The 17,449-nt window shown below is 41.4% G+C and overlaps 1 protein-coding gene and 1 long non-coding RNA gene across 2 annotated transcripts in view; one reads left to right on the top strand and one right to left on the bottom strand.

The window, feature by feature from the left end:
* The window catches only part of LOC111955945 (dolichyl-diphosphooligosaccharide--protein glycosyltransferase subunit STT3B), an 86,425-nt gene extending 76,625 nt beyond the window's left edge, over positions 1–9,800 (bottom strand). Inside the window, exon 1 of the mRNA XM_023976332.2 lies at positions 9,325–9,800. Within this exon, the coding sequence (XP_023832100.1) occupies positions 9,325–9,584 (260 nt within the window). The 5' untranslated portion in view covers positions 9,585–9,800. The remainder of the gene's footprint in view (positions 1–9,324) is intronic.
* LOC139023402 (uncharacterized) overlaps positions 1–17,449 on the top strand; it is a 43,525-nt gene that overhangs the window by 11,221 nt on the left and 14,855 nt on the right. The gene's annotated exons all lie outside the window — the stretch shown is intronic.

Genomic DNA, 17,449 nt, shown 5'->3' with positions numbered 1-17,449 from the left:
ATTTGACAGTAATCTGACAGGCCCGTCTTTCTCTGGCTGTCACCGAATGCCAAACCATTCCAGCTGTCACTCTTAGACACCCCTCTCTCCCTTCATCCTTTACCCACTGCCCTTCACCTCTCCTTCTGCCTGAATGTCGCTGCACTACGGTGACTACCCTGGGTAACCGTGTCCTTGAGTGGCTGTCGATGATTTGCCAACCTGAAACAAAATGTGGCCCGAGAGCCGCCGTTCTATAATGTCACGGGTTGCGATGAAGCCATCTCTTTTTCATTGCAATGGGGGATGAACTGGAACACACTGCTTGAACAATAGCAGCATCTGCAGCAGGCAAACATGGGGGCAGTCGGACTGAACACAAGCTAGCGGCATATCTAAAAATGGGCAAGGCGCCTCTATAGCAGTGCCAAGAGGACACTGTGTGCTTACAACAGACAGCAGCAGAAACTGAGACGGTGCCCATGTCCAGAGAGAACAATACATCAGGACCCATTAAAATAAAACTCCCCGTCTCTGCCCTGCCTTGGACGGCAGGACCAGATACACCAAGTGGCCAGCTGGCCAATCAGCTTGCCAGGTAACCAGCCAAAAGGGACTAACAACCCCAAAGAATCAGCCAGCCAATCTGCTAGCAAAATACACCAGTAACAGAATATGCCAGATGAGCTCACTGGAAACACCGATCAGTAGCCATCTAGTAAATGATTCTTCCAACCCACAAGAGGCAGACTATGGCCCAAGCTTCACAATAGCCCTTGCTTTCACAGCCCTTTGATTGCTTGACTTCTTAAGGCTAGGGGGCACTATTTTCACGTCCGGATGAAAAACGTACCCAAAGTAAACTGCCTGCTACTCAGGCCCAGAAGCTAGGATATGCATATAATTGGTAGATTTAGATACAAAACTCAAAAGTTTCTAAAACTGTTAAAATTATGTCTGTGAGTATAACATAACTTATTTGGCAGGCGAAACCGAGGACAAACCATCCAGGGGGAAAAYAWTTTGAGGTCACTCTTTTCAATTGGTTTTCTATGGGGAACTAGATTTATGAGGGACCTGGTTGCAGTTCTTATGGCTTCCACTAGATGTCAGTCTTTAGAAGTTGGTTGACGTTTTTCCTTTGAGAAATGAAGTGGCTCTACTCCCAGAAAGGAAATGGCTAAGTGTACTGTGGTGGTTGTGGCACGCAACCTGAAGCTCGCTCCACTTTCATTTTATCCGCCATTGAATATAGTTTATTCAGTCTTAAATTTTATCGATTATTTACTTTTAAAAATACCTAAAGTTGGATTWGGATAAGTTGTTTGAAATGTTTGGATCAAGTTTACAGGTAACTTATTAGATACTTTGTAGTCATGTTGCGCGAGTTGGAACCAGTGTATTTTCTGAATCAAACGTGTCTCAAAATTTGACATTTTGGGGGGTATAACGACAGAATTTATCGAACAAAAGGAACATTTGTGATGTTTTAATGGACATATTGGAGTGCCAACAGAAGATCTTCAAAAGGCATGAATTATATCGGTATTTCTGACTTTTGTGTCGCGCCTGGCGGTTTGAAATCTGATTTTCATGTGTTGGTATGCTGGGCGCTGTCCTCAGATAATCGCATGGTTTGCTTTCGCCGTAACGCCTTCTTCAAATCTGACACTGTGGCTGGATTGACAAGAAGATCATCTTTAAACCGATGCATAACATGATTTATGTATGATTTATTATTATGAGTATTTCTGGTTTTGCTATGTTCACTGGGTGTTGTCAAATCAATCCCGTTAGCGCGAAGGGCTCACGAAGAAGTTAAGGACTTCCACTATCAAGTTTGTAAAAACAAGTTACAGAAGAGCTTGGGTAGGCTAATATGGAAATAGTTGAAAGACAGAAACAAAACAAAAAACTGACACTCAAGCGCTCGGCTATTTGAACTTCTCCACTAAAATAGATTAAGCAGTTGATCTTATTAAAGCAGCTCTGCTCCCACTAAGCAACCCCATCTGGCTCACAAATTCAACATTAGTCTTATAAATGGAAAATAACCTCCACAAGATTCCCTGCCCAAAGAAAAAACTGAGAGGCTAATGCATTTTTTGGACAATTGATTCTCTCGCTCATGAGAGGCCATGGTGTGAGATAAGTGAAGGTTTGCCCCCCCCCCCCCCCCCCCTTTGGCTCCGACCGACCATTTGCTGTCAGCTTCTAGCATCATCCAGCCTCCGCCCCTGATATCCATCCCAGAAAGACAGGCGATATCCCAGAGATCAAAGGCCAACTAAAAGTTGACAAGAAAGGGGGGGGGGGAGGAGGTTGTGGCCATCAACCCACCACTACATTAGTTATTCAGCACTGCGTATATACTAACCATCCTCACGGGGAGGGAAGTGAGAATGAAATCTCAGGACCTGGCAACGAGGGGCTTGCTTTTTTTGTGCATCAGCAGATTAGTTCCCTTAGATTTCTGACCAACATTCTCGCCCTAGACTCCTGACGTGTCTGTTCACCGAGATGGAACGCCAAAGCGAGGGGGGTGGCGAAAGTTGAAGCGTAACATTGACAGCCAGGCGGGTGCTCACACTGCCGAAACAGAGAAATCATTCTGAGATGATACCTACGATGAGGTCACTGTTCCGTCTGTTATTGCAAGATGGATAGGTTCTGCCGGTCATGGAACAACAACCGCATCCAAGTGCATGTGGGTAGGCAGACTATACAGAGAGAGAGCGGGAGAAAGAACTGACTGAGAACAGCAATTGTGGGCTGTTTTAATGCCAGTTAAAAGTGGTAGGCTGAGTGCAGCAATTGTGTGTAGTCCGAGGGAGAGGATGTAAAATATATATTTTTTTAAAAGCCTTAGGGTTTATTGGCAGAATACTACCCTACAGGTTTTGCAAGSGATACGTTTTATACCATTCCGCTAGTTCAAACATCCCCCTGCATACACAGCCTCACACAGAGACCTCTAAAAAAAGCATTAGGCTTTATCTCCCACTCCCCAGGATGCTGGCCTCCTTCAGGAAGACATTGATATTTAAGGCCACTGGGGTCTTAGCGGTAAGCAATTAATCACATGAACAAATACTCCAGCGCGCTGTCGCCCTTTATCACGGTGCTGCTGCATGGCCTCTGGGCTGCTGACAGGAAGAATCTCTCGTTAGGCAACCTCGTAGCACACTTTCAGAATCACACCGTTAGGCATACCGATGTATAATTAATTTGGGCTGAAAAGGGGAACGTCAGCAATTGCCAATTCCGTGCGAGTAAACTCAACCACATTCCTCTTCCCAGCTGTGCGTAGCTTTGTCCATCCTCATGAAATGAGAGCTGTTTGTATAGGAGGGCCATGCGCTTTGCTGCAAGACGCCAACGACTTTGCAAAACCTGCTCGAACACCATTCACATTCATAACTCAAAAATAAGAAAATGTCCATCTCAATGAAACCGATGGAAATAAGCAAACAGGAATGCAGGTGCTTTATAGTCTTACGTGTGCTTATTTCTACAGTGTGAGTGTATATAAACACCCCCCCCCTCAGGCGGTAAACAGTATACCAACGTATTTGGAAATAGCCACGGGGTGGTTTTTCAATACAGTTGAAACTATATAAAAATGTTTAGATTTGTAGCTACTTAAGTAAATACCTTTTTTGGGGGGGCTTCAATAGAGTGATCAGAGGGACGTGCAACTATAGTTTTCATTTACATTTAAGTCATTTAGTTTTCCTTCTCAGAAAATACATTAGTGCAACACATTCGGCAGTAAATAGCTTCATTTTCATCAGATGACAGAAGTGCAACACTATTTGGCTGGCAGCCACAKGAAAATGTGTGTACAATGAAAAAACGATGCATGGCCATCATATTTATAATGTTTATCATAGAAAGAATGTGGCCAGCTACATTTCCTAATGTTTTGCTTACAACAGTAAGCTGGTCTGCACATCCTCTGAAGGCACGGCTAGGGATGACGTCTAGGCTGGCAGCTTTGTGAGGGTTAACACGTTRSAATGACTTACATARGTCCTCAATGGAGTGTGTGTAGCCCACGCTGTCGTCGGGGGCTCTCCTTGACAGCTCATGGTCATTGTGCTCGAATCATGAGAAAAATTGTATTTTTCCCTGCCACAGACGCCTGAATTGCTCCTGCACTTTTCCCCTATACTTGTGTTTCGCCATCTTGATCGATCTGCGTAGGTCGTATTTYTACTGTTTAACCAACCTATTGTCCCCYGCAACCTTGCCCTGTTTAWAAGCAGCATCACMCGCTTGAAGTTTTRCTACAAGGCTGCCATCAATCCACGATGAGTCAGGAACATGTTGAGAAGACTAACGGTATCACATTTTTTTGACTGAGTCACCATATTCATTGATGTTATCTCCAGAGGCAACCCATAACATATTATCGGCCCACGTGATCAAAACAGTCTTGAGCGTGAATTCTAATTGGTCGGACCAATGCTGTACAGACCTGACCAACTGACTTTTACTCTACCCCCACGACAATCATGACTGTTCCAGTTTTTAATATGCATATTGACTGCATTCTCCTCTCCGTTCTCAGCCCATCTGCTCTTACCCAATCTTCTCAGAGCAGGCAGGCCTGTTGCCCGAGTGACTCCAGACTCCACAGACACAGCATGTACACATACTGCTCCAGAGCCATTACCATTCTTCCTTCAGACAAGCAGGAGTCAAAACTTTGTTCATTTGTACAGTCTCTCACGTTTGATTGTAAACGTCCAAACTCACCAGAAATTACATTTCGGTAGCTCCTACCTATATACAGCATGTATAACTTTGAGCTAGATTGCCTGTCATTGCAATTAGTTTACTTTTGTTTGCACATTTAGCTAGCCAACACAGTAAATAGACAGGTAACTTATGTAAGATATTTGACAGTATAGGAAGGCTTAGGCCACAGTATTGCTGTGCGATATGAGCGCGACATCATTGCCTATTTAATCTCAGACTATACCAGGACATAGAAATCCAAACTATTGATAAACTAAATATTGAACAACAATGTCTTCCGTATGCCGTGGCCTAATGATAATAGTTCTGAATTATACAGCATAAAAAGGCAATTGTCACCATGATGGGCGCTCAGGCGCAGTTATAATTCTCGTTCGCGCACGCCGTTTGATTTGGTCTGATTTATAAAAACGGGGAAACGTGCATATGTATGGTATGCCCCAAGTTTATAAATCAGTCTTTTCAGAAATGGCGCACACAGATATTTAGTGTAACATTTTCACAGCGGTTAWAAAAAGAGGCCCCTCGGCTCTAAGCTCCTTCCTGCCAGCTCAGCTCCTACGCGTGCTGCAGGTGCCCAGGGTAGGAACAGCACGCGGCGGCCATATCGCCTCCACCACTGCCTCTGCACCCTGGGGATGGGCACGCGGGGAATGGAAGATAATCGTGAGCTTAGCATCAACAACCTTGATTGAAGACAACAGGAGAATAAAGTGGTGCGAGTGATCGTTCCCTCTGTATTGGGCGTGATACGAATTCTGTTACGCCTGGGACTGGAGAGCGGAGTCTAACCGAAGCCAGAACACAATCAGCGTCTTTGGTATTGAAAATGTGCTTCAAAAGAAATGCACAATGATTGGTCTCATCTCACGGGTCTCCTCGACGCTTGGCTAATTAGCAGGAGCCATCATCGTACAGCTGCCTTTCCTCATCTGCAGGAGCCCAACAAAGGTTCCTTTTTACATGTCAATTCAATGATCATCAGGATGAATCTGTGATTCTAATCGATGAGTCACTTCCAAGAGGGTGGGTTGAGTGATCCAATGAGAGAACACTAACGAGATAAAGATTCTTTCAACATGAGCACTCACTAGCCAGAGTACATTTAAAATGCTGCTTTTGTTTGTTTAAAAAAATAAAATAAAAAAATATCAAACATTCCATCTCCTTGGTTAATTACCCATTTGAGGTACTTGCAATTCTGGCCTAGGCCTGCATTTGATGACATAGGTTAAATGCAATTGGAACTATGGAGCCAAAGCACTGGTAAGCCCAATTCATTGCGGGGGATTGGATCAAATCGAGCCTTGTGCCCTGTGCTGTGTGTGCCGAGCAATGCATTATAGGGACTCTGTTTTACAAAGTTTGCCACCCACTGCAGGTAATTGGACACCACACTGCACTGAATATTTCATTAGCTGTTGGACAGATGGCTGCGACAGATGCTGCAGGGAATAAACTTAGGTTTTGGGATACTCCTCAGCCAAGCCGCTGTTAGAGATATCTATGAGAATTGGATCTTTTCCACATCATGCTTTAGAGTAAGTGCAGTGAGTTGCACTTTCCTTGCTTCAAGTAATCTGCCTTGATACATGTTCAAGGTACATGTGCGATAGTCTATCCTCCAGTTATCCCTGGTCTGAGTCCAAGTTCCCTAGATGTGCACTGTCTGGATGGAATCCACTTTCTTCTCAGTCAATTATCCAGACAGATGTTACTGCAGACATGGGTGGAAATCAACTCCTTTGAGTTATATTGAATGGCTCCATCAGCAGCTTCGCAAATATTGAACAAAGAGAGAAATTTGCCAGAGGGGATTTAGGGGGTCGCTTCCCCCCAAAAAAGGTGTGTAGGCTATCGCTTGGATTTCAAGCTTGTGGTYTGAATTTCTGTCATCTCAATGACGTGTTTGCAATCCGTTCAGTCAGTCAATGCAGCATCTTGACGAATGAGATGTGCTGTAATTGATTAAATGATCCAAGTGATGTTTTGGCCATGGTGATCAATGCTAAAGTTAGACATGAGTTTCTACACAAAACCTTACGCTGATTGACGTAGCCTTGTGTTTGAAACGAGTAACCTACAGACCACCGACCAAATAAGGCAAATCAAAATGGCTATATTATTACTGTAATACCCCCAACTGTTCTTCAAAAGTCCAAGAGGTGGGGAGAATCCAATCTTAGAGAGCAGTGCTAAAGATAACAGGCTTGTCATGCCACTCACTGTTCCATCACAGACAAATGTTTGCCTATTTCAATATTAGCTTGGCATACTGCTGACAGAGCCAATCTCGCATTTTCAAATTGCCTGCTTGTTCAACATAATGGTTAGGTTCATAGAGAGGAGGCTCAACCAAAAAGCAATAGGGGTATTATAGCATCTAGGCAACCAAGATAACCAACTCAGTCCTCAGATCAGCATGACATTTGTTTATAGCCATCATCTAGCCTATTCTATTCTCGCTGGCAAGTAAAACCCTTGATTCATTGATCACAAGCATTTGGACGTTAACAGCGATTTAATTAACATATTTTTTTWAACAGACCAAGGCTCAACACAAACTCAATGTCATGAAAGAGAATTGATTTGAGGAACGCTCTTTGAATATAATCCTAACAGCAGCACGAGTTACAAATCACCTGCTGCATCAAATATGACACACCTGGTTTTAATGCGTCTGGGAGAGCTTGATAGATGGGTGAATGAGCATCCCACAGTCCTCTGGTCACCTAGTACATCACACAGCTAGCAAACAATTTACCTTACAGAACGGCTGGGAAACCATGTGACCACCCAAGGTAGTCTGTTAGGCAGCATATCAGACATAGGCAAAATAGGGAAAAGGGTGCCATTGATTATATGGTGCAATACTTTTGACCAGGGCCCATTGGGTGTCATTTGGGACTCAGTGCAATTCTGCATCGAGTCTCCTTGTAATTTTGCTGAGGAGGCTCTCTGGTGCTCTACTTGAAGGCACTTCATACAGACAACGCACTTAGGTCTGGGCAAAGCTTGGTGCTTAGAACAGGAGAGGAACATTAGTAGTTGTGTGAAAAGTGCAACGTCAGCCCAGGATCTACCAATTATCCCTGCTCGTTAACATAGCACGCTAGCAAACACTCAGACTTCCAATCATTGCACTAACGTCAGTTAGCATTGGCTAGCAAAACTTCCTTCATACTGGACACAGACATGAAAATGGTATCGACAAGTTCACCTGCCTCTGGGGATGTAGATGAAGGGCCTCYTTGCCAAAACGTCCCTTTAAAATGAGTGCACACCAACAACTGCCTGGGAAGATTAAGATGCACTTTATTGATGATAATGCACCAATTTCAGATGTTTAACTGCAGGGACAGCCTTGCTAGCACCGTGTGCAATCATGCACACTACTAGCCAATACTTAATGGGGTCACTCCAGTAACAGCACATCAGCAGTGCTGTTTGAATGGGACACTGCCATGTAGATTTGATAACAATCCCAAGAATGAATGGCAGTGCAGCCAGTCGGCCAGTACAGCGTGAACCATTTTGACAGATAAACAATAGCAGAATAATCCTGTGTACYGTGTGAAGGAATGGCCAAGAACAAATCGAGGGGAGACATGGCCCCTGGCTTCCGGTTTTTAATCCTGCCGTCATAAGAAATGCCACGTCAATTTGATTTGTATTAGAAATTGGCAGTGTCCAACTACATTCAAGCTGTCCAGTGGCCACATTAATGTTAGGAGGACAATACAAATTGTGTAGAGCAGCACTTACATGCCTATTCTAGAGTATTAATCATTTCCACAACCTTGGATGTTTTGGGGATTGTAAATTATACTCTAAAACCTGAGATGCAGAACATAGTTGACCATGTCCTACCCAAAGTGAAGTGGAACTGACTGCCCTCTTGGAGCCACGATAACACTGACTTTGGCTAGGATACTCAACTTGGATGAGTGAGTMAATCGATGYATGAATGACTAGAACGGAGCTCCKCAACCCCAGTTGTAACTAACCTTATTCAATTTARCAACCAGCTAATTATTAGAATAAGGTGTYCTAYATTAGAGTCGGAGTGAACCTTCAGGGCGGCAGCTCTCCAGGACCAGGGTTGGAGAGCCCATCAACTAGAACAATAKAGTTCTAGGCCTATTCCTCATGAGGAAATGTCAAGGGTGTTTTGACTTCGGGGCATTGCTTGCCTAGRTAACGTTACAGTAGTTAGCTAACAATCCGTCAGCCTATTTATAACACGGAGCATATTAGTTTTAGTTAGTTTTACAACGCTAGTTAGTTAGCTATTAGATTGGCTAGCTCAAGTTACTCATCATATTTGAAAAACCGTCCGGTAAAAGTTTTGCAACCGGTGAAGTTGTGCATGACGCCGTAGTTGACTACGAAAACTGCATTATGCGGCCAGGGAGACAAATCTAGACATCACCGTGCAGTCAATAAAACGAGGCACCAAACCATCTAGAACAGCAGCAAGCAAGAGTCGCTCGTGGCTAGCGAGCCTATTTACTACAACGCAACCAAAGATAGTTTGTGGCTAGCTAACTAATACTGGAAATGAGTTAGCTAACTACTTACCATGGATCAAACTCGTGGATGATGCTCTCGAACCGGATCACTGCAAAAAGTCTTGAACTGAAGCCTGCCAACCAGGCCAGAAAAAGAATGGTAAAGGAGAGTAAGGACTGCCACCCTGCTGGCTGTGCCAGTCCGCCAGAGAGGCCTCCTTTTCCCCCTCCTCCACACGCGGCGTTAGGTCGGCTGTTACCATGCAGCGAGCCCCCGGCATTCAAGGACGCTTTGTGCTTGCCGTCAGTGGCTGTGTGGTGCTCCGCCATATTCTGCGTGGTTTGAAAGAGCACGCTTCCCTATCTCCTTTTACTCCAGTTCAGCTCCCTATATTTTGACGTGGTTTTCTCTCCTTATCGTCGCTGTAAAATCCACCGGCTTTTTATTCACATTTGTCAGTGACAACCACCATTACATACAGCACGCTCTCGCAACAGTCGATCTGACTGATTGGTGATGGGAGGGAATGGGCGGAACAACAGGAAACACCGACAGCCTCTCACAGAACGACAGGTACAACAGGAGCCAAAGACTGCTGAGCCGTTGGATGTTAAAAAACCAATCCCGCGCAAGTACTACGATGACAGACCGATMTATCTACCAATGGAATGTCAGAACCTACATAAGAACGTTGAAATCCTGGAAATGAATTTATTACAGGGGCTACAATATAATTTTTATATCCGCTTAAAAATGAGTAATTGTGGTTTCTTTAATTATTTACTGTGTGGATTTGATCGTGATTCCAATGTTGGCCAAGCTGCACATAAAGTAGTTGCATGATACATGGCCCTGACTCTGAGAATGGAATGGGTGGGTTGTCTTGTCGACAGGAGAGAGACTGCGATTGTGAAGATGAATAATTTTAATGTGAAGTGATATTTCTATTGCCCTTGGAGGTTCTCTGCTGAGGCATGGGTATTAATAAAGATGTATGTGTTCTCCTCACTATTTGTCCCCCAGCAAAGACAAAAGTACACCATAAATCATTGTGTAACCTAGGTATAGTTGTTCTCTGGATAGTACAGTTTGCAGCTTTTATTCTGTGCTTTTTAGATATGCAGGCATCAGAGGAAATGGGTGAGTTGTTTAATTGACTGTGATACAATTGATTGGAAATCAATAGATTGAATGATTGGTTGATTGAAATGCTATAATATTGGATTCTGCCACACATGTATTTGTGTGTGCAATATCAAACACATTCATCACAATATGTTCCATGAGACACGAAAGACTCATGGGCAGTTTACATCCCTGGAGGGAAAACTAATGTGGGTATTATAACAGTACTTATTACTACAATGCACACCACGTTGTATTCAACTGACATAAATACAAATAAAAAAGGTATTCTTGACACGTTGCTGGAATACAGCATCTGTTGCGTACTTGGCTGTTATATCTATATTAGGTACATCCTTCAAGCCAACCTACACAGATTCCTTGCCCTTGAAAATTTCTCCTCACTGCATTTTACCCTGAAAAAGAATGAAGTAGCTMTCCTATGAAAAACAGGGTCATTGAATACACATTTTTGAAAAGTGATCTTCGGAAACCTTGAATATGAATAGATGTTATGAAGAATGTGATATGAACAGAATGAAATAGATAGCCTATCGAAAAAATGGTTTTATTCAACTCACTTCCCGACAATGCAACATCTGTGTTGCCTCAGTGTGGTATAACACACCAGTACCATAAACAAGGCTATCAACTTTCACAGTCAATGTACAGATGTACAGTACCATTGGGTCACATAGAAAATGGGAAGAATATTCATAGTGGAACATTGGTGGGTAATTGAAGCTTTGGGCCAGCTTAATGGTGGGCCTGGATAGAGAGATGATGGAGACAGAGATAAGAGGGGGATAAAGAGAAGCAGATGAAGGATGAAAGAAAGAGTGATGGTGTGATGKCTTGCAGGTAAACCAGAATCAGATTAGGTCCATAATACACAGACAAACCACTGCATATGTGTGCTATTGCTGCAACTCAGAGCCAAGGGGAGGAATTCAGCCAGAGACAATGTCTCTCATTCATCACGAATGCCTGCATATTCCACAACAGGCACATTACCCTCCAAAAAAATCCGGAAAGTGTGACCTTTGAACCAATGGAAAACAATGCCGTGAAGATAGTTTCAATGGCATCCATTGTCACAGCCCAGATGAAAACGAGCTGCTTTGGATGCAGATGCAGGCTGGGCATGGCAGATTCACTTGCTTCTGTCTCCTGAGAGAGAGAGCCGCGAGTGTCTGTTTGTTCCTCTCTGTCTTTCATGGCTCCTTGTTGACTGGCTTTCATGAGTTCTTTAAAAAGAGGCACGCCGCGAGACAGAGATAGTCTGCAGGTGCTTACTCAGCAAAGGCCTAGCATACAAAGATTCAAGATGGCGGGTTGGGGACTTCAAATCTAGTAAACAATCTGAGGTTCATAACTTATTMGTCATGGCTCACAAGTGTACAAAAATAGGTAGAAAAAGGGGGAAAAGGCCCCCTTTTCCCAAGGCTCTTAAGCAAAGTACAAAAATTCACAGTCATCGGTAGTGAGCAACATCAGGTTGAAAACAGTCATAATCCTCCATTTGTCTGTTGGGTCATAGGGGATAAGCAGTGTCTGCTCTGAGGTTGAGAAGGTAAAGAGGCCTGCTCGTTGTACCACAATACCATCCAAATGGGTCTTTGAAACAGACATGGTCTGTCTGAGAGCATTGGAGTCCCAGTCCATGCGTCGGATCAAGAAATTTGTCGGGGTTTCACACAGTAGGCSTCCAATCATCTCAAACCACTCACAATTYTGCTTCTTCTTGTTATGTAAGCTGAGGCAAGTCGCGGAATACCTTCCTCAATGCCGCAGTTCTGAGAAACACGTATTTTGCACTGTGCTTTTTAATGCTGCATCCAATTTCATGCAGATAGTGTGTGAATTGTAGTGCAGAGCTTAATCTGGTGGCACAGTCTGTTATACAAGATGGAAATCAAGAGGAATCAGAAAAGCAAGCACATCAAGTTCCAGCATTAACCACTTGCCTTGCCTTGCATATCTGCATTACAATGAAAGCTAAAAAAAGCTACAGAAAAGCCAAGGTTAGCAACTTACCAAATGATAATATCTTGACGAACATCACTTGCATGTAAAAACACAGAGACAGGATGTTTTGTCTCCATTGCTTTTCAAGAGAGCCGGTCATCTAGTTTATTATTTTGAGTCTTTGTAACAGAATATTTCTCTTGTTTTACAAGCACTACAATGTTGCAAACAGAGTTAGAAACCATTTAAATGTTTCTGTGTGAAAGCAGGGACTTTTAACAGTGTAATGGGCTAAACAGCACGCGGTACTCAGGAACATGCATGCGGTACTCAGGAACATGCATGCATTGACTCTGTTGAGCTCTACCTATTCTAACAGTGCTACAACCTCAGGAACAGCACATCATATGCGGCTGTGCATCACAATCACAAGTGGAGAATAGACCTACTAGGTGAAATTGAAACAGTATATCTCTGTATTCTGACCAATCCTGTATTACAAAAGTAGCAATAAGTTAAAAATAAATAAAAGTATTATTAAAAGGCACCTGCATAATTGCTCTATTAAACCTGCCCAAATTAAATCGTGTTTCTATGGCAACGTAATATTAATCCAATTTCACCAAAGCGTTGTTCATTTCCTTTTAACACAGACAGCTTTTGGTTATGCAAAGTGGTGTTGAAGGGGGCAGGAAGCCAAATTAGCTCTGGTGTTAATATGTGGGTATCAACMGTCTTAACCCTGGCAAGGGGTGACATTTGCTCTGAACGTGTGTATGCCTGAGAGTGTCACATTGACTATAGTCTCACTTGGCCAGATTTACAGCACTGTAAGTAGTAGAAGGCAGACAATGTGAGACTATGGACTCTGGCTTGCGCAACATGCCAAGATATTCTTGCAATATATCAATCATCCAAMAAAAAAAGGTAATGTTAGTTAGGAGTACTTTACACTCTTGGAAAAAAAGGTTCCAAAAGGGTGCCTGGTAGAACCCATTGGTTTCAGATATAACCCWTTGGGTTCCGTGTAGAACCCTCTGTGGAAAGGATTTCACCTGGAACCAAAACTAGTTATTCAAAGGGCTCTCCTATGAGGACAYCCGAATAACACTTTTCTGTTCTAGACAGCACCTCTTTTTTAAGAGCGTGGGAAGACGCCTCTGGAATGCCCTCCCGGACCACCTGACGTCACCACGGACTCTGGGCTCCTTTAAAAARGAGCATAAATATCTTTCTCTTTATGAAGGCTTTCTGTTGATAGCTGTGCTCCTTGGTGTCCTTGTCCCTTGYAGCATTTATTTTGTAGACTTAGAAATAATTCTGTATAATGAGAAGCACTTTACAAATGTAATAAATTATTACTATTATTAAGGGACATTACAATTAAAAAACAAAGCTTGTCAGACCTTTTCAGACCTCAAAAGTGGCATTTTGGTGAGATACYTCCACATCCCAGGCAATCTATTGTGTAGATCCAGTTGTATGCCACAAACCCAAATGAATGAAAACGGTAAGCAACATATAATTTCCAGATCTTAGACGATCTTATCTTTTCAATTTGTGGTTGAGGCATACAGCTGGATCTGCACAATAGATGCAACCTTTCCAGTCCCATTGAGAGACTTAACTGTAAAAACTTGGAGAAAGTTCTGGCTCAGAGAGAACAAACAGCTCATCATGCACATACTCACATCTACCTGAGAATAACAAAGACATCAGTTGTTRAGCAGTATATGTCAGCCCCTGAAGGGGATGCTGTGTTTTTACCTCCTAAAAGCATGGCTGCCTCTTCAACAAGCTCCCTGGCTTCGTTATAGATGGGAACTGCTCCTAGCTGCTCCCCATGAGATGCCTCTTGAGGTTGATAGCCTGCCATTCAAGAATGAGAAATGGTACACATGAAAAACAGTTGAACTTGGCCTAATATCATCCCACAGACAAAAAAATATGATTCAGATGTTGAAAACAAGTGTGCCTCCCWATTTCCAAGCTGTCTCGGCTGACGAATAGCTTCACTCTGAGATTCTTGAGCGGGCAAAGCATGCCATTTCATTTGAAAAACAACAGATTTATGGGATGTTACTTGGGTGACACCTCCAAAACTAGACGGCAATATTCTGGCAGCAATATTCTTTTCTAGAAGAGCACTGAGTTAGTTACATCAACCATGATGACGAATTATCCAACAGGTTCCATGTTGGCTTTAAAGGGGCAGTGCAGTTAAAAACGTGATTTTTCTGTTTTTTAAATGATAATTCCACACCATGAGGTCAACATCTTTAAATTTTTTGTGTAAGCGCTGTTTGAAACAATTGCTGGAAKTTTAGCCTGTTCAGGTGGGATGGAACTTTTGGCCCACATCATGACATCACAATGTGATCTGTTTATAATAGACCAATGACTGTTCATTTGGGTAAGGGGGTGGGCTCTAAGACCATTCTGTCAGCCAATCAGGACTGTGTATCTAAATATCTTCAAATTTGTTTCCTAATCCCCACACAGACTGAGCATTTCAATGGCCAAATTAATGCATATCAAATTAATGCATATTCTATTTTCATTAAGTAAACACACACAGTGACGCTTTAGAAATACCGTGATGATTTAAAAATACATTTACAAAGACTGCATGGTATAGTGGTATATATAAATATATATATATATATATAAAGATCCAGTCCAATTAAAAAATTGGAGACCTCTTACACTTCAGTGTTGTGATGCAAAAATCCTAGCAAAATGCTTGGCGCATAGAATAAAAAAAGTTTTGTCAGATATTATTCATCCTAATCAGACAGTTTTTTTTTACATGGACGATACATTGGAGATAATATAAGGCAAGTACTGGAAACAATAGAACACTATGAAATATCGGGGACACCAGGTCTGGTTTTCATAGCTGATTTTGAAAAGGCTTTTGATAAAGTACGACTGGAGTTTATATATAAATGCCTAGAATATTTCAAGATTCATGTTTCTTTTAAAACCACAACTAGAGTCTCTCCAGCCTCATAGAGGATCTAGATACCTTTGCTATCCTCTCTGGATTAAAACCAAATTATGATAACATGTACCATATTACGTATTGGATCACTAAAAAATACACATTTTATATTGCCATGTAGTTTACCAATTAAATGGTCTGACGGAGATGTGGACATACTCGGTATAAAAATCCAAAAGAAAGAAATGATCTCACTCCAATAAATTTTTATAGAAAGTTAGCAAAAATAGATAAGATCTTGCTACCATGGAAAGGAAAATACCTGTTCTATTTGTGGAAAATCACCCTGATTACTCTTTAGTCATATCACAGTTTACCTATTTGCTTATGGTTTTGCCTAACCTAGTGCCTGCTTTTTAAATTATATGACAAAAATATTCCATTTATTTGGAACGGCAAGCCAGATAAAATTAAAAGGGCCTATTTTATAACGAATTGAATTCGGAGGGCAGAAATTATTAATATTAAAGCATTAGACCTCTCACTAAAGGCATCAGTCATACAAAAGTTATACTTAAACTCAAACTGGTTCTCTAGTAAATTGGTACGAATGTCTCATCCTATGTTCAAGAAGGGCCTTTTTCCCTTATTCAGATTACCCTGCTTCACTTTCGGTTGTTTGAAAAGGAAATAATCTCCAAAATATCCTTATTTTTAAACAAGCCTTAGAAGTTGGTTGCAATTTCAGTTTAATCCACCTGAAAGGACGGAACAAATAGTACAACAAATATTGTGGTTAAATTCAATATATAATTGATAAAAAAAACTGTATTTATCGAAGAAATGTTTAAAAAAGTATAATTTTTGTGAATGAATATCATAAATAGGACTGGTGGATTATGTCAACATGCAGCTAACACAGACATATGGAAATGTCTGCTCTACCCAAATTACAACCAATTATATTGCAGCATTATACCACAAAAATGGAAGAGGCAAGTAGAAGGGGAAAAAGTAAGGAACTTGTATGTCGGCCCTGTATTAAAGAACATAAATGTTTAAAGAAGTGTGATAAATAAAAACATATACCAATTTAATTTAAGACCAAAACTGACAGCTGTGCCATATAAATTGCAAAATAGTTGGGAAGAGATTTTCGATGTACCCATTTCCATGGCAACATGGTTTATGAATTGATACGCAAAACAACGCGGATTCAAAACTTCGAATTTTTCAATTTAAATTACTGTACAAATTTCTTGCAACCAATAGAATGGTTATATATATGGGTATACAATCTTCCCAAGCTCTGCAGATTCTGTTGTGAGGAGGCAGAGTCATTAGATCATTTATTTTGGTATTGTCCATATGTAGCTCGTTTTTGTCACAGGTCAGGAATGGCTGAAGAATTGCAAACATTTGCCTAGAAACTAACGCTACAGATAGCAATACTGGGGGATTTGAAAAGCATAGTCATATCAATAAATATAATAATTATTTAGCAAAAATGTTTATTTTTAATTTACAATCTAGAAGCTATGAGAATAGAAAGGTTAAATCTTTTGTGAAGCATCACGCAGTTGAAAAATATATGGCAATAAAATCCGAAATGGATGATGTTGGAAGATAGATGGAAGGGTTTGAGTGGAACTGAAGGGTGGGACTAATAACAAGAATAAAACAAGGTAAGGCATACGGGATCTGTGAAATGTGTATAGGTCGGAGCTTTTGTGAAATAGCACAGTTACAAGTGGAAATAAAATTGTATGGACACAGAAATAGAGGAAGGACTAAGAACAAAGAGAGAACTATTATAAAAGTAGACTGTGTCTGTAAAAATAGGTATAAGGATGTATAAACTTGAAGGTAAAAAGCAGAAAGTGTTTATTAGTTTACATCCATTGGGGAAGTGTGGTAGGGTTGCGGGGAATAAATAATAAAAGGTATATTCTTAAAAAGTATGTATTCTATATAGTATGTGTATGTATATATGTGTATATGTATGCATGCGGTGTATGGATATATATATTTACCCCCAAAAAATATGGGGGATTGAAAGATGATGCAGACAATTACATTGGAAGCAACATTCTTTCCGCAATATTAAGCTGATCCACCTAGAAAAAAAAAAAATAATAATATTATAATATATATAGA

This window comes from Salvelinus sp. IW2-2015, linkage group LG31, assembly GCF_002910315.2.
Source record: "Salvelinus sp. IW2-2015 linkage group LG31, ASM291031v2, whole genome shotgun sequence".
NCBI lineage: Eukaryota > Metazoa > Chordata > Actinopteri > Salmoniformes > Salmonidae > Salvelinus > Salvelinus sp. IW2-2015.
The sequence above is the reverse complement of the archived record's forward strand: the minus strand, read 5'-3'. Positions and strand labels throughout refer to the sequence as shown.